The sequence below is a fragment of the Vombatus ursinus genome, unplaced genomic scaffold (genome assembly GCF_900497805.2).
Source record: "Vombatus ursinus unplaced genomic scaffold, bare-nosed wombat genome assembly UNPS02014863.1, whole genome shotgun sequence".
NCBI lineage: Eukaryota > Metazoa > Chordata > Mammalia > Diprotodontia > Vombatidae > Vombatus > Vombatus ursinus.
In genome coordinates, this window is record NW_020954641.1 from 32,964,985 (window position 1) to 32,983,887 (window position 18,903).

The window sequence follows — 18,903 nt, forward strand, 5'->3', positions numbered from 1 at the left end:
AGTGATTTGCAGACCTTAAAGAATTATGTAAGTATATTATTACTACTTACTACTATTATTTTTTTTAAAATAAGGGATTGATTATTATGAGTGCTAACATTCTGCAGTTCTAAGACATGAATGGAATCTATTTAAAAAACATTAATAGGATGTATAAGCTGAATATGACTAATTAGTGTCAATAATCAATAAAAATAAATTACACTCACAACAATTCATTATTTTTTCTTAAACTACAAATACAATGAAGCATAATAGAAATTTAGGGGGAAAAGTCTATCTACATGCCATATATTTATTAGGTTTTTTTTAAAAAAAGTTTTAACCTATTTCTAAGCCTAGTTAAAGAACATATTATAGATTCAAATTCTGATTTTACCTCTTACTTTAGAGATGATTCCATTTGGTTATTTGGAAATGACCAAAATACTTTGGCTATGTCATCTAACTTCTTTGGGCCTCAGTTTCTTCATCTTTAACATGGAGGAGGTGTCAGACTAGATGCCTTCTAATATCCTTTGCAGTTCTAAAGCTATGATCCCCAAGATCCTAGGGCACAACAATGCCATGGGAAAAGCACTGAATTTAAAGTCTAAACATTTCTGTTTGTGTCTTGGCTCTGCTACTTAGTAGCTCTATGACTTTGAATACGAATAGTCCAACCTGACTAACTCCCTCCATCATTTCCTCTATCAGCTGAAGACAGTAATCTCTTATCTATCTACCTCACAGGGTCATTGGGAAGATCAAATGAAATAATGTATGCAAGCTACTTGATAAATTCTCACACACTATATATAACTGTGAGCTTTGATGGTGATAATTACTATCTACAGGGATACCTCATTTTATTGCTCTTCACTTTATTATGGTTCACAGATACTGTTTATTTGTTTGTTTTTTTGTAAATTGAAGGTTTATGGCAACTTTGCATTCTCTGTTGGTGCCATTTTCCCAACAGCATATGTTCACATGGTGTCTCTGTGTCACATTTTGGTAATCTTCACAATATTTCAGACTTTTTCATTATTATTATATCTGTTACAGTGATCTATGATAAGTGATCTTTGATGTTACTTTCACAGTTGTTTTGGGGCACCACAAACTGTACTCATATAAGACTGCGAACTTAATCGATAAATGGTGCGTGTTCTGACTGCTCCACTGATCAGCCATTCCTTAATCTCTCTCCCTCTCCTTGGACCTCCTTATTCCCTGAGACACAACAATATTGAAATTAGGACAATTAATAATTCTACAATGGCCTCTAAGTTTTCAGGTGAAATGAAGAATCAACTGATGTGGCAAAACCATCTTATTTTAAGAAATTTCCATAGCCACCCCAACTGTCAGCTACTCAATCAGTCAGCACCTATCAATATCAAGGCCAGACCCTCCACTAACAAAAAAGATTATGACTTGCTGAAGGCTCAGATGATGGTTACCATTTTTAGCAATAAAGTAATTTTAATTAAGGTATGTAAGGTTCTTTAGACATAATACTATTGTATACTTAATAGACTACAGTATTGTATAAATACAATTTCTATATGCACCGAAAAACCAAAAAAATCATGTGACTCACTTTATTGTGATATTAGCTTTTTTGATCTGGAACCAAACCCGCAATGCCTGAGATATGCCTGTATATTGATGATGATGATGATGATGATGATGCACTTACTGCAAAGAATTTCATAAAGAAAAGTTCCCTATTACAAAGAAATTTTCCTGTCCTTGAATTAGTTATAACACTCAACAAATATTTTCTCTGGTCCCCGTACTTCAGTCAGTCTCTGTACAGTAAAAGTGCTCCATTGTTTGCTGTGTTCTTTGTATATGGGGAAGAAAAGTGGAGAGGGCTGATTATACGTGCAGAAGAGAGGAAACAAGAATGTTAGTGAGGTTTAAAGATATTTACTTCCTCCCAATGTTATAGGATCATAGTTTTAGAGATGGCAGGAACATTCGAGTCCATTGAACCCTCTCATTTTATAGATGAAGAAATCAATACATAGAATAATTAAGTGACCCAAGCTCACATAACTAATAAATGTCTCAGGTGGAATTTGAATCTGGGACTTTCTAACTTCAAAGTCAGTTCCCTATTCATTATGTCACACGAATGCTAGTGATGGCCAAGGAGCTATCTAGCTTCAAGTTAATTCAGGAGAAAAGGGTCTGGCTTAACTAGTTTGTAAGGATGGATGGCAAATTATCTTGGGCTTTTTTCATTTTGGACCCTCTTAATAATGCTCTCAACCTGGGAAAATTTTACCTGAACCTAAATGTGGTCTCTTCACTTATTCTTCAAATGCTCTTGATACTATGACCCCAATTCGCTCTTCTAATAGATACCCTGCCTCTCTGGTCTCATCTCATATCCCTGGAAATTGATCCCTGTTTTCTGTATTATTCTAACCTTTCCTACCCTTTCATCTCTTGTCTTGTACTGTCCTATCCTATTCTATTCTGTCCTGTCCTGTCCCATCCCATCCATCCCAGTCCATCCCATCCTATTTCACCCTATTCTATCCTCTATTGGCTCTTTTCCTACTGCCCTTTGTAGCTAAACTTCTTGAAAAGGCTATCTATAATAGGAATCTCCACTTTTTCTCCTCTTAATCTCTTCTTGACCCCTTATAATCTGGCTTCTGACTTTATCATTCTATCTAAACTATTCTCTCCATTTACTAATTATCTCTTAGTTGCCATATCCAATGGCCTTTTTCTCAATTCTCCTCCTCCTTAACCTCTTTGAGGCCTTTGACACTGTTGATAACTCTCTCCTCCTTGATATTCTCTTCTGTCTAAGCTTGTAGGACAATATTCTCTCCTAGTTTTTCTCCTACCTGTCTGACCACTCCTTCTCTATTTCCTTTGCTGGATTCTCCTTCAGATCATACCCTCTCACCATAAGTGACCCTCAGGGTTCTGTCCTGTACCCTTTTCTCCTCTTGCTCTATACTACTTCACTTGGTGATCTTGTCAGCTCCCATGGATTTAATTACTATTTCCATACTGAGGGTTTTCAAATCTACCTATCCTGCCCCCAAATCTCTGCTGACCTCCAATCTAGCATCTTCAATTACCTTTCAGACATCTCAAACTGACTGACCAGTAGATATCTTAAACTTAATATGTCCAAAATGGAACTCATTATCTTTCCCCTTAAGCCCTACCCCATTCCCTAGTTTCCCCTATTACTTTAGGAGACAACACCACCCTACCAGTCCCCCAGGCTTGCAACCTAAGAATCATCCTGGATTCCTTACCCTCTCATTCCCCTTATCCAAGCCGTTGCCAAGGCCTGTCAATTTTACCTTTGCCACATCTCTTTAATATTCCCTCTTCTCTCCTCTGATGTAGCCACCATTCTGGTGTAGGCTCTCATCACCTCACACCTAGATTATTGCAGGAGCCTACTGGTGGGTCTCCCTGCTGTAATCCAATCCGTTCTCCAATCAGTCACTAAAATGATTTTTTAAAGCATAGGTGTGATCATGTCTCACACACACACAGACACACACACACACACACAATATATCCCAATGGCTCCCTACTAATTCCAGGAACAAATACAAAATTCTCTGTTTGGCATCCAAAGTTCTTCATAACCTTGCTCTGTCTCCTTTCCAATCTTCTTTAACCTTACTCCCCAAAATATATTCTTTGATCCAGTGACACTGGCCTCCCGACCATTTCACAGACAAGACATTCCATCTCTCAACTCTGGAAATTTTTTCTGGCTGTCCCCCATGCCTAGAATACCGTCTATCCTATTCTATTCTGTCTTGTCCTGTCTTGCCCCATCCCATCCTACTCAGTTACTGACTTCCCTGGCTTCCTTTAAGTTTTAGGTAAAATCCCACCTTCTACTTCTATAGGAAGCCTGCCCCAACCCCTCTTAATTCTGGTGCCTTTCCTTTGTTAATTACTTCCTATTTATCTTGTATGTAGCTTGCTTTGTATGTATTTGTTTGCATGTTGTCTCCCCCATTAGATTCTGAGCTCCTTGAGGGAAGGGACTACCTCTTTTTGTATACCCAGTGTTTAGGATAGTACCTAGTACTTAGTAGATGCTTAATTAATGTTTCTTCATTGATTGATATTCTGTCCTCTCCTATTCTATTCTGTTCTATCTTAGCCTATCCCATCCTATTCTATTAGCGCCTTCTGTGTGCCAGTAATGTGCTAGGCACTAGGGATACAAAGACAAATATGAAAGCTTATCTATACTTTTATCCTTCTCCTCAAGGAACTTACTTTATACTGGAGACAAAGAAATCATACACAGCTAGACGAATACAAAATCTATGAAGAGGAAATACAAAGTCATTTGGGAGGAAGGAATCATTAAAACCAGGAAATCAAAAAAGACCTCATACAGTAGGTGGCATTTAGGCTGAGTTTTCAATGGAAGTAGAGATCCCAAAAGGGAGAGAGGAGGGAGAACATTCCAGGCACAAAAGGGGAGGTGGGGCAGCCTGTGCAAAGGCATGGACAAAGATGAAATATCATTCATAGGGAATAAAAAGTAATCCAGTTTGATTGGAACGCAGAGCACACAATGAGGAGTAATGGAAAAGATGTTAGAAAGATAGGTTGGAGCTAAGTTGTGATGGGTTTTTAAGTGCCAAATAGAAGATGTATTTTATCCTAGCAACAATAAGGAGTCACTGAAGAATCTTGAGCAAGAAAGTGACATGGCCAGACCAGTGCTTTCAGATGATCAATTTGGCAGATGTGTATGGAATGATTTGGAGAGGTGAGAGTGTAAAAACAGGGAGGTCAATTAAGATGCTATTGCAGTAGTGCAGTAGAAAGAGACAGAGGATGGGGAGGGAGAAGAGCACTCTGGTCCATCCACACATAGAGTGGAGCATAGACATTGATACAACAAAGTAGGCAGACAAGGAGCAGTCAGCTAGGAATGAAGAAAACCAGGAGAAAGCAGAGTCCTGAAATCCCTGGGAAGAGAGAATATGAACAATATAGTGCCTTTGTTCCCTCCCCAACATAGCCCTTCTTACTTTACTCCTGTATTTATTGAGAAAGCTTCTAGAGTATTCATATTGTCCATGATGCTTGTTTTTTTACTTTAGGTAGATACTTTTATGATATTCAAAAAGGTACTCTATGCCTATACTTCTGGGTTAGATAATTTTCTAGCCACTTAAAGCTAGGTTCAACAAAATAAGATTTTCTGAACAATATATAAAATATTTCTCTATAGGCTCTACAAAGTATAAACATAGAGTACCTTTGGTATCTACTTAAAATAAAAAACAAGCATCATGTGCAATGTCAATACACTAGATGCTTTCCCAATAAATATGAGTAAAGTAAGAATGACCACTCTTCCCACTATTATTTGATATAGTTCTAGAAATGCTAGCATTATTAGTAAGACAAAAGCAAGAAATTAAAGGCAAAAAGATAGGCAAAGGAAATAAAGCTATCCTTATTTACTAATAACACTATGGTTTACATAGGAAATTCCAGGGAATCAGCAAAGATACTAGTTGAGACAATAACTTCAGCAAGGTCAAGACTACAAAATAAATCTACGAAAATCAATAGCACTTCTATATAATAACACCAAATCTGAGAGTCAATAATAGAAAAGAAATACCATTCAAAATAACTATAAATTACATAGAATGCTTAGGGACCAATCTACCAAAGCATACAACATACTTAAATAGAGTCAACTACAAAGTGCTAAAGAAAGAAAGAAAGAATGACCTAAATAACTGCAGGAATATTCAGTGCTCATTGCTTAGCCATACCAATGTAATAAAAATGAAAACACTACCAAGGTTAATTTAAAGTTATAATGCTATACAATTAAACTATCAAAGGGATACTTTACAGAATTCATTAACAAATAACAATATTAATTTTAAGAAATGAAAGATCTAGCATATCAAGGGAAAATAAGGAAAAGAGGTAGGGATAAAGGGTAAGCAGCACTTCTAACCTCAAATTATATTTTAAAAAAGTCATTCCTCAATAGATAAGTGGTTATAGGATATGAATAAACAGTTCTGAAAAGGAGAATTGCAAATTGTTAACTATCTTAAGAAAGAACACTCCAAATCACTAATCATAAGAGAAATGCAAATCAAAACAATCCTAAAATTTCACTTCATGCTCTTCAAATTGCCAAAAATGACAAAAGATGAGAATAGTCAATGCTGGAGGAGTTATGGGAACATGGACTCGATAGTTCATTGTTGGTGGAGCTGTTAATCAAACCAACCATTTTGGAAATCAATTTGGAATTGTGCAAATAAAGTGATTAAAATGTTCATAATTGTTGACCAACTACTAGACTTATACCCCAAGGAAGTCATTGATGAGAAGGAAGTACCCACATATATAAAAATATTTATAGTAGCACTTTTTGTGATAACAAAAACAAACTTTGGAAACAAAGCATATTCCTACAGATTGAGGAATTGATAAGTAAGTTGTGGTACATGAAGGTAATGGAATATTATTGTGCTGTAAGAAATGACAAATATGGAAAGATTTATACAGTGTGGCACAGACTGAAATATGCAGAGCCAAGAAAACAATAAAACAACCATACCCATGTAAATGGAAAGAGCAATCACAAAACAATCCAAGTAAATGTTGCAAAAATTACAAAGAATAAGCATGGCCCCAAAGAAGAAATATGACATTTCCAATCTATTCCTTTGTAGACGTGGGGGGGTCCAGTGGTATGGAACATTGTTCATCGGTTTAGATTTTTTTCCAATGTACTATTCAGTTTTGCTGCTTTTTTCCCTTTAAAATATTATTTGTTATATGAGATGGCTCTCTGGGAGGGGGAAAAGGAAGAATACTAGGAGAAATTTTGGTGATGTAAATTCATAAAATTATTTTTAAAAAAGAAAGTTTTTAAAAAGTCAACAATGGCTGCTAAGTTGTTGAAGAGGGGAGAAGATTTGTAACAAAACTCTAAGATTTTGCCATCTCTGTCAATGAGGCTTTCAACACAGCTATTGGAATACCTTCTTGCAAATTACATACTTGGCATCTGAATCTCCCTCCTTTTGTTTCTACTTCCCCTCTTGAGTGATAAGACATTCACCACAAATCGTAGCCTCATTTTCTGCAATTCAGTACAGATTATGCTCAAGCATGGATGGTTTATTAATATAGGGATCTGGTAATGACTAATGCCAATATGGACTTATTAACACAAATCATGCCAGACTAACCTAACTGTCTTTTTTGATAAGGTGACTAGAGTGGCAAATTAAAGGAAGGTTATAACTACAGTATGCTAAATATCTTGCAGAAATCCAGGCAAAGTTCCTTGAGATATTTTGGTGGACCAAATGTGATGTGAGTTTGAAGATCGGCGGGCTCAGAACTTGTTGATGTATCAACTTGAAGGATATTCTCTAATGGACTACTTAAGAATGCATTCTTGTTCAACACTTTTATCAGTCACTAGGCCTTGGTTCTAATCCCAGCTCTGCTTCCTACTATTTGTGTGAATAGTTACTCAACCTTTCTGGCCCTCTATTTCCTAATCTGTAAAATGAAGGAACTGGACTAGATGATGAGTAAAGTTCCCTCCAACTCTACTTGTTGTGCCCTATGGATAAATGAAGGCATAGATATCCTGTTTATCATATTTGCAAATGATGTTAAACAAAGAGAGATGGCTAATATATTAGATGACCAAGTCATGATCTGAAAAGATCTTGATGTATCAGAACAATGGGCCAAACATACTAAGATGAAATTTAAGATGGATAAAAGTAAAATCTTAGACTTGGGTTCAAAAAATTAATTGTACAAAAACTGAATTGGAGGGAATGGTGATTGATTTTCAGGCTAAAAATTTCAAGAAAAGGACTAGGGGTCCTATCAAGACATAAAATTCAACATAAATAGGCAGCAAACTGAGATTAAAAAAAAAAAGTAATTCAACCTTAGGTTGCATTAATAGAAACAAAGCATCCAGAACAAGGTCAAGAAACCTGGGTTCTACCAATATTGGATCTTGGGCAAATTGCTTGCCTTTGGTCTTAGGATTGAAGTTTCACAAAATTTCAGGATTGTAAAGGATTTCAATGGACATCAAGTCCAACTCATATCTGAAAAAGAATTCCCTCTACTATGTACACAATGAGTTATTATTCAACGTTTGCTTGTAGATGTCCAGTGAAGGGGGAACCGGGATCTTCAGAAGCAGCCCATTCCACTTGGGGAAAGCTCAGATTGTTAGAAAGTTTTTTTCTTTTATCAAGCTTGCCTTTTTTCAATTTCATCCCATTATTGCTTTGACCTTTGGTGCCAAACAAAACAAGTCTTAATTTGAGTGGTATTAGAAGACTTCAAATGTTTGAAGACAAGCTATCATGTTCCCCCGTGAGACTTTTCTTCTCAAGGCTAAACATCTCCATTTTCTTCAACTGATATTCATGTGGTAGGAACTCGAGGTCCTGCACTATCTTTGTTGCCTTTCACTGGATGCCTTCTAGCTTATCATCCTAAAATGTAATGCCCCAAACAGAATACAATTGCATATTCAATATGTGTCCTCACTTGTAACCTGGTAGGAAGGATCTTAGAAATAGTTTTTAATTTAAATTATTAACTTAATTGATTAACAAATGAACACTTATTTGCTAGACAATTTAATAATATATAATAACAATTATATTAATAATAATCACTCAATAAATAATTGAATTATAAATTAAGAAAAATTAAGTTAAATTTAATTTTTTTAAAATTTAATTTAACTTTAAATTTAAAATTTTAATTTTGTTTCAATCTTTTTTCTGTTTTTATACTGATGTCATTTCTGAATGTACCTCTCTCCTCTCTTATCCAGTGAGCCATCCCTTGTAACAAAGAATTTGTTATTGGAAGAAAGAGCGGAAAAAAGTAATTCAGAAAAACTTATCAACACACAATCCAGGTTGAAAAATATATGAAATGTCCAGGAGTAGTTTACTATAAACTAACCATCTGAAGAAAATAGATCTTATGAAGGACAATTGGGGGCTTTCTAGGGGAAATAATTCAAATATCTTTGATCAGGGAGTGTCAAGGTAAGATTGTTGCTACCAGATCAGCGTCAGTAAGGGTGTTCTCAAGCAACCGTCTGGGATTCTGGCAACATCTAGTGCTGTCTCTGATTCTCCTGACAGAATATGATTAAATAGCTTTCTGATGTACCTCTACTGAGACATAATCCCATGAAATACCTGGGAGGAATTAATGCCCTAATCTGTGCTCCTCCCCCCTCCAATTTCCTGCCCTAGATCCCCGCTTCAAGGGGACTTATAGCTGAGACCAGACCATGTCTAAAGCAGAGCTAAGTTCGTCAGAAAGGAAACTATTTGGTTCCTTATAGACTCATTTTGTCTCTTAAACTGCTCTCTGAAAGTGAGCCTCAGTCTCCCTACAACACCGCAGACTGCTAACCTCAAAGATGGGGGAAGTGACAGCCGAGGAGGTGGAGAAGTTCCTGGATGCTAATGTTGGCTTTGCTAAAAACTACTATAACCTCCGGTTCAGGGCCAGAGTCATCTCCGAGCTATTGGGTGCCAAGGAAGCAGCTGTTGATTTCAGCCACTTCCACTCCTTGACCAGTGTGGAAGAGAGTGAGATTGTCTTTGACCTCCTCCGAGATTTCCAGGACAACCTGCAACTGGAGAAATCTATGCTCAACGTCATGAAGAGGTTATGCTTCCTCCTTCAGGCAGACCGAATGAGTCTGTTCATGTACCGGGCGCGGAATGGAATCGCGGAGCTTGCCACGAGGCTCTTCGACGTCCATAAAGATGCAGTCTTGGAGGAGTGCTTGGTGATGCCTGACTCAGAGATCGTCTTCCCTCTGGATATGGGTGTAGTGGGCTATGTTGCACATTCAAAAAAACTTGTGAACGTCTCCAATGCAGAAGAGGTATTTTATGACTCGTGTGTCTAGAGGATTCCTGGGTCTAGGGAGATGTGGGTGGAGTGAGAATGGGGCAGTTCTTATTCCTTTAGGAAGCAAAAGGGGAGTTCTTAACTAGGAATGGGTTATCCAGTTGGCTTCCTCTGTGAAGAGTGGTTCCATGGTGTTTCTGGAGACTGGGATACTCTTTCTACAGAAGGCCTGCTGGATGGGTTGGCAGTTAACCAGAGTGCCAAAGTGGTTCATGGTACAAAAAAGATTAAGAAACCCTGACTTTGTGTGATCTATGGAAATGAGGCAAATATATCTATCTAACATTTATGTCACTACTAGAGGGCTAGAAGAATGAGAATATGGGGTTATTGCCTATTGAGGAAATATATAAATTTTTCAGATTTATGATGCTTATCAGTTTTTATGACTGTATCTGACTCTTTGCTCTCATCAGAAAATGACTTGACTTCAAAACTCAAAATGTAAAGTTTTGCCTTCCCTTTGTCTATCTCTGTTGTCCTGAGAATAAAAGAGAACAGGATTTGGAGTCAGAAGACCTGGGTTTGAAGTCCGGCTCCCTGCTCACTACCAGTGTGTTCTTGAGCAAATTACTGGCCCTCTCTAGGCTTCAATCTCCTCCTCAGTAAAATGAAGTATTGAACTAAATGAACTAACTTTATACTACTTTGAAGCATTACTATTCTGCTTCCATATCCTCAAGTTTAGGCATTTTCCCTAGCCTGAGTAAATAGAGAGCTAGTGTGTATGACAGTCTCAGCAAGAGGGTTCTGGTTATAAAGATGCTGAGTTATGGAGGGACCTTGATTCCTGGCTTCAAGCAGATTTGCAGCTTCTATTGTAGACAGGGTTCCCTGGGTAGACTGGGAGCTTGGGTTTGGGTACTGGGAATGAGGGAAAATGAGTAGGTAAAGTTGAAATTGCTCCCCAATAATTGTTTGTCCTTCATTCTCAAAGAGGACCTTGCCATCAGGAAGGTGATGTCACAACGTACAAGTGAATGGGATTTAAGTGAGGGAAGGCTGTGCAAAGTTACCAGCCTCATTTTCTTCTCTGGAGCCATCTGTGTCCATTGGCAAGATATAGATCTGGACTGCAGATGGCCCCAATGCAGTAGGAAACCTTGGCCTTTTTAAGCTAAGGTCTTTCATAGGTCTCAGTTTGACTGAGGCAATGCCATTAAGGCTAGATAAGAAATGAGGCAGAGAATGTCCTTTTACCTAGTCAAAAAAAAAATCAACCTGGGAGGAGAATACCTTCAGGGTTTCTGGCCCAAACAGAAACAATTACTATTAACATTCACTCTTAGCCATCAGGGCCCAAACAATGACCACAGGAAGTGGGGCTTAGGCTTGGACCTGTTGTTGGCCAATCAATGAAAGTCAGAGTGATTTGGGTTTAAGGCATGGTTCTTAAGAGAGAAATCTAGCCAGTAAACTCCAAGTTATCTTGCTAGGGTTAAACCATCAAAATTTACATTCCTCTGGGCAGAGCACCTGCAGGTAAGGGTATGATACCCTATGTGGACAGAGGAAGAGGAAGGAAGGAAGGGTAGGGAAGGGAAGGGGGGGAGGAAGAAAGGTGGTGGTGGTGGTTGTTTATCCTTCATTCTCGAAAAGGACCATGACATCAAGAAGGTGATGCCATGACTTTCAAATAAATTGGATTTAAGTACAGGAGGTCTGTGCAAAGTTACCAGCTTCACTTTCTCCTCTGGAGCCATCTAGGTCCAGTGGCAAGATATAGGTCAGAACAACTGGGGGTGGCCCTGTATCACTCCCTAATAATAACTTATGTTTGAAAGAGGAATCCTATAAGAGAAGTTATTAATTTCCCAAAGATGGCTCTCCTCATGCCAATGGGCAATTTCCTTGTTGGGCTGGATTTGTTACATTTCCCATATTGTATTGTTGGCACTGATTTTCAGTGGCACCGGTATTGTTGGCCAAAGATACACTATCTATTAATGAGCCTTCTCTCCCTGTCCTTGGCACATCCACGTCAAAAGAATGAGGAAATTGCTTTGAGTTACATAAAGGAGAGTCTTAGAAACCTGTTTTTGTTGGAGTTACAATGATAATTTACATAAAATCATAGGACCACAGAATGTGATAACTGGAAAGGACCTTTAGGATCATTTAGTTCAACCTTTTATTTTATAGAAAAGGAAGCTGAGTCCCAGAGAGGAAAGTGATTTCCCCATATCATATAGAAAACTAGTAGAACTAATTGTCCCCACTTTACAGATGAGGAAATTGAGGTTCAGAAATACCAATGGTTATATAGCTAGTTGGTGGCAAAACAATAGAATCTAACTTTAGAGACTAGATCTTTTGTTCCTTTAAATGAATTTTGTTATTACTCTACTGAACTCTCTAAAGTAAAGCCACATGCTGGGCAAAACTCCTTATTACAGCAGAAGCAGATTGAAATGTAATTGGGAAATTTATAACAAAGTAAATAAAAATATAATAAACATAAATATATTAACTTGTAGTTTTCTAAGTCAATATGCTACCAGCAGGAATCTCTTTCTATGTGAGTTTGATACCATTGCTCTGAAGTATCCCTTTGATAGTGTGATATAGCATTAAAACTGTAAATTAACTTGAATAGTATTGTCATTTTTATTATATTAGCATGGTCCAACCATGAGCACTGAAGATTCCTCTAGTTATTTAGGCTTTTCTTTATTATTTTAAAGAGTCTTTTGTAATTGAATCTATTTAAGTATTTTGTGTGCTTAGAGCATCAACAAAACCCTAATCTGAAATGTACAATGGGAGAATCTTCAATGTTCTTAGAAGGCTGTAGGGGATCAAGCATTATAGTGTTTGTTGACTGACACAAGAAACAGCATAGCCACTCCATGTGGGAATGCAAATTGTGGATCCTACACTATATTGTTGGAAACAGAGTCCTTGTGGAGTACTGCAGGGCTTTGTTCTGCTTTTAATCCATGACTGGCATAGGCATCAATAGTATACTTATCAAGTTTGAGGATGGAGAAAAGCTGGGAGGAATAGCTAATAGGTTGGAAGATAGAATTAGGATGTAAAAGATCTTGAAGAGTTGGAATCTTTTGTCATCTCTAAGAAGATCAAAACAAATGTGAAGCCCTAGACTTTGATTAGAAACATCAACAGCACAAGATAGGGGGATCTGGCTAAAGTAGAATGCTCTTCCCTATGCCTGTACCCATAACAAAGAGGAACAGAAATCTCTACACAGCCCCTCTGAGTCAAGACTTTAAGTTTCCCACTCCTATCTATCCCAGAGCAGCTCCACACTTGGCTTGTTAATGTTATCAGAAGAGGAGGTGACTGGGTGTCTCAGTGGATAGGACACTGGACCTAGAGTCAAGAAGATCTGAATTCAAGTCTGGCTTCAGACACTTACTACCTATGTGACCATGGACAAGTAACTTAACCTCTCTCAGCCTCAGCTTCCTTTACTGTAAAATGAGGCTAATAATAGCACCTAGCTCTCAGGATTGTTGTGAAGATAAAATATTTGTAAAGCACTTCATAAACCTTAAAGGCTATGTAAATGTTAGCTATTATTAAGATTAGATAAGTAAGCATAAGTAGGTGATTAATTGTGGTAGTAGGAATGGAGATATAGTTGGGAAAGGTAACTGATGTAACAATATGTCAGAATTGGGAGATCGCAAGATCTCCATGCCTGGTTTTAGTGGGTTAAAAGCAATTACTAGATAAGTGAATGGGGTTAGAAGGTAGCTCATGGGGGCAGCTAGGTGGCGCAGTGGATAGAGCACTGGTCCTGGATTCAGGAGGACCTGAGTTCAAATCCGACCTCAGATACATAACATTTATTAGCTGTGTGACCCCAGGCAAGTAGAAAAAAAGAAAAGAAAAAAGAAAAAAAGAAAGCAGCTTATGTTAAATAGATGGTTCATGTGACTGCAAATTTAATGTAAGTCAATAGTCTAATATTGTAGCAAAAGAAAAAATTAATATAACTTTAGACTATATTAACAGAAGTCTACTCTGCAGAGGGCAGGAGATGATGGTGCTACTATCCTTGGTTCTGGTCAAACCCCTCTTGAAATCTTGTGTCCAGATCTTGGCATGATATTTTAAGACGACAATTAACAGCATGGAAGCATAGTTTTAAGAAGATAACTAGGATGGGGATGGGATTCCTGATACTTGTTTGGAATAACTGGGGACATTTAGGCTGGAGATGAAGAGACACAAGCAGGCCATGCTTATTGACTTCACGTCATTACAGGATCACAGACTCTGAGAGAATTTGAGAGTTGGAAAGGACATCAGCCACCACCCCATTCAACTCATGCTTAATAAGTGGTTTTTGAAAATCTCTGCTTGAAGACCTCCAAAGAGGTCACCTCCTATGGCTGTCATTCTACTTTTCAGCAGCTCTAATTGTCAGGAAATTTTCTTCTGGCAAGTTTAAACTTGTCTCCTTGCATTTTCTGCTCATTCTTCCTGATTCTGCCTTTGGGGACAAAGAGAGAGGTCCTGTGGGAATGGCTGTTACATGGAGGAAAAAATTAAATATGTTCTTGGGATTCCACAGAGAGAAATTATAACCAGAGGGTTGACACCACAGAGAGATTTTCATTCACAATAAGAAGGAACTTTCCAATAATAAGAATTGTCTAAGAACAAAATGGGCTTACTTGAAAGGTAAACTAATTCTTTATCATTAGAAGTGTTTGAGCAGAAGCTATATGTCTTTTTTTGAGGATTATATAGCTTATTTGTCTATCAGGTAGGGTCTAGATGAAATACCCTGGAAGGTCCCATCCAACTCTTAGATTCTATGATTCTATGTGCAGTAGCAAAAGAGCAGAAAACCAGGAGTAAAAGATGGGGGCTTGAATGCTATTTGTCATCAATTCACTGAGTGACTATAGGTTGAGGACTTCCCTCTCATGCCTCAGTTTGCTTTTCTGTAAAATAAAGTTCAACTACTTGTTCTCTAAGATCTCTTGTTGCTCTGATATTATGTGGTTGAGTTCACGAAATAATAATAAACATTTAACATGTTAAATGCAAACATGAGTCATTTGAAGCCAAAACTGGTTACATGAGATATATTTTGAGCACATGAAGCAGATCTATCTTTATGAATGTGTCATCACCTCTTTGAGAATATCATATCACATGTTTCTTGATTAACACCCTATGAAGATGGATGTTAGTTAAATCCTCAAATCCTAGTTTAATTATAGCAGAAGAGGCTTAACCCAATTTCTTTACCCTTCAACTAGCTTGAAATCACATTATTAAGACTAATACTTAATGTTCACGTAATCATACTCCATTTAGAAGACAATCTTGGAATACTTTGATTCCTTGATAGCTCTGGGATCCCAGGTAGAAATGATCTCTCCCTTATAAAATTTCTCATCGCATCCATATGGACAGCTCCTTTACATTTAATTCCGATTTGTCCTACTGTTAGTCATGCATAGTCTTATCTCTCTATTATACTGTAAGTTCCCTGAGAACTAGGACTAAGCCTTGTTTCATCTTTGTATTCCCAATGCCTAGCACTGTGCCTTATCTTAATCATAGCGAACATAGTAAACCATAAGATCATCAGTTGAAGAAGACCTTAGAAGTAAGCCATTTAGGGGCAGCTAGGTGGCTCAGTGGATAGAGCGCTGGCCCTGGATTCGGGATGACCTGAATCAAATCCAGCCTCAGACACATAACACTTACTACTAGCTGTGAGACCCTGGGCAAGTCACTAAATCCCATTGCCTAGCCAAACAAAAAAAAAAAGTAAGCCATTGAGTTTGACAAAAGAGAAGACTAAGACTCAGAGAGAAAAGTGACTTACTCATTGGGGCAGCAAGGTAGGGTAGTGGAGAGAGTGCTGAATCTGGAGTTAAAAAGATCTGAGTTCAATTCTGACCTCAGACGCTTAGTAGCATTGTGACCCTGGGCAAGTCACTCAACCTCTATTTGCCTCAATTTCCTCATCTGTAAAATGGGGTTGATAATAGCACCTGCCTCCCAAAGTTGTTGGGAAGATAAAATAAAATAATATTTGTGAAGTGTTTGGCACATAGTAAGTGCTATATAAATGTTAGTTATCCATTTACTAGCAAATTCCTAGAAAAAGCTATCTCTAAACCTTGCCAACCACCTCTCACTAAGGTTTCAATCCCTTGTAATGTGACTTTTGACCCCACCACCCAATGAAAATTGTTCTTTCCAAGGTTACCAATGATCTCCTAACTTCTAAATCAAATTCCTTTTATCAGTCCTCATTCTTAACTTCTCTTTAGCTTTCACTGTTAACTGCTCCCTCCTCCTAGACACTCTATACTTCCTGGGTTTTCATGACTCTGCACTATCCTATTCTCTTCCTACCTATTTGGTCACTCCTTAGTCTCCTTTGCTTGATCATCATTCATCTCTTGCCCCTCTTTTGCGTGAGTGTACCTTGAAATTCTACCCTGGGCCTCCTCCTCTCTCTCAGAGAGCTTATTAGTTTCCTTGAACCCAATTATTATCTCCATGTAGATGATCCCCAAATCTACATATCCAGTCCCCATTTCTTTCTTGAACTGCAATTTCCCATTGCCAATTGACATCTCCGTCTGAATGTCGCATAGACATTTCAAATGCAACATAAAATAAAACTCATTTTCTTCTCCCCCAAATCCAGCCCTTTCCCTGACTTCCTTATTTCTGTCAAGGGCCACCACCATTTTTATCAGGTCTGCAACATTCACCCTCCTCACCTCCCATATCCAATCAGTCACCAAGTCCTGTTGATCCTACCTCCACAGACTTTCTCACATCTGTCCCCTTCTTTCCATTCACAGACACTCCCTAAATCTGTTGCCTCACTAATCCATCCTTCACACAGACCTAAAAGACAGGTCTGTTCATGCTACTCTTCTGCTCAAGAAGCTTTGATGGCTCCCCCTTACCTCTAAGATAAAATATAGACTCCTCTATTTAGCATTCAAAGTCCTCTGCAATCTGGTTATAGCCTACATTTCAAATTACTTCCCCTCACATATTCTATGCTCTAGCCAAAATGTTCTACTTGCTTGTTCACAGAATTCTCTCTCATGTCTCCATGCAAAGTTGTTCTCCATTCCTGGAAGGCACTCTCCTGTCATATCACTTCAGAGAATCCCTAACTTCCTTCTAAGTATAGCACATCTGCCACCATCTAAAGAACTTGGGGTCCATAGATACCTAAGGAACCATGAGCAGAATTCAGGGGGTCCATGAACTTCGATGAGAAAAAAAAATTACCTTCTTAATTTCACTAAACTCTAACTGAAATTTAACACTTAAATTACAGGTTTTTTTGTTTGTTTGTTTTTTTTGGTGAGGGCAATTGGGGTTAAGTGACTTGCCCAGAGTCATACGGCTAGTATGCTATGTGTCTGAGGCTGGATTTGAATTCAGTCCTCCTGACTCTAGGACTGGTGCTCTATCCATTGTGCCATCTAGCTGCTCCAATTACAGATTAAAAAAAAAAAAGAACAGTGATTCAGAGAAGAAATTCACAGACTTCACTAGACCATTAAAGAACTCCATGATACAAAAAAAGGCTAAGAACCCCTAATCTAAAGGAAACTATTCTTGATCTTTCTATTTGTTAGTGCACACACACACACACCACTTTCCATTTACTTTGTATATATTTTATAAATACTTATCTGTATACACATATAATAGGTAATTGATCAACGAAAACCCTGGGAGCATGTGCAATCAGTCTGCTCTTCCTGGTTCTGACTCACATAGATGCTTGGGAAACTTGCTTCTAAGCATTCATAACAGAGGGCTCTGACTCAGGAGATGCAGTATGGCCCAGAAGAAAGAAAGCTGACTTTGGAGTCAGAAGTCCTGGGTTCATATCCTGGCTTTGTTACTTCTTGCACTTGACCTCTGTCAAGTCATTTAACCTCTCTGGGCCTCAGTTTCTTCATCTATAAAATGAGAAGGTTGGATTAAGTCCCTCTAAGGTCCTTTTCAGCTCTATATCTATGATGATGTCCCTTCTAATACCAGCTCTGCCCCTCCCTGGCTGTGTAGCCTGGAGCAACTTCCCTCCTCTGGAACAGAATTCTCATCAACAAAATGAAGAGGTCGCACTGGATGACTTCTATGGTTCCTTCTGACTCTAAAAGTCTCTGAGTCTATAAATTCTTTAATATATGATTCCCATTTTGCCTTTGCTTTCTTGTTACAAAGGAAACAGATGCCTAATCAGTAGATCAAGAGAAATGAACAGTATTATCTCTTTTTTCTTTTAATGAGCCCAATGATGACTCATGCATTTACTCCTTTGCTCCTCAGGATGAGCATTTCTGTGACTTTGTCGATCATCTCACAGAATACAAGACCAAAAACATCTTGGCTACCCCCATAATGAATGGAAAAGATGTTGTAGCTGTAATCATGGCTGTGAATAAAGTGGATGGACCATGTTTTACCAAGAGGGATGAAGAGGTAAGGAAATACTAGAAACAAGCAACTATAAGTGCTGTCATCACTAGTAGCACCTGTAGCTTATGTGTAAGCAGAATTAGAAACATAATATACGTAATAACTACAATCATTTAAATGTATGAACACTACCAAAATGATATTGAACAAAATATAATTATAATAACCAAATAGTCCCAGAGAAGAGGTAAAAAAAAATGCCCTTCTTTCTGCCCTTTTTGTAGAGGTGGGGGTGGGGGTGCACACAAAACATCGCATATACTATCAAATGTGATTAAAGTATTGGTTGGCTTTGATGGAATTTTCCCCCCATTTTTGTGGCAAGTGTCACAAGTGGATTTATAATTGAGAAACAATGTTTGAACTGTTTGATTTATTAGCAAAGCATGCATAATAAAGTGGGTCAAAGGCCCTTCAGTAGGTGCAAAGACCCCAAATACAAATTTGCACAGATTTTTATGTTAAAAGAAAACAATAAAT

The 18,903-nt window shown here is 38.0% G+C and overlaps 1 protein-coding gene across 1 annotated transcript in view; it reads left to right on the forward strand.

The window, feature by feature from the left end:
* The first annotated feature begins 9,469 nt into the window (after nt 1–9,469).
* PDE6A (phosphodiesterase 6A) overlaps nt 9,470–18,903 on the forward strand; it is a 79,188-nt gene continuing 69,754 nt past the window's right edge. Inside the window, exons 1-2 of the mRNA XM_027841767.1 lie at nt 9,470–9,943; nt 18,274–18,426. Of these exons, the coding sequence (XP_027697568.1) occupies nt 9,470–9,943; nt 18,274–18,426 (627 nt within the window). The remainder of the gene's footprint in view (nt 9,944–18,273; nt 18,427–18,903) is intronic.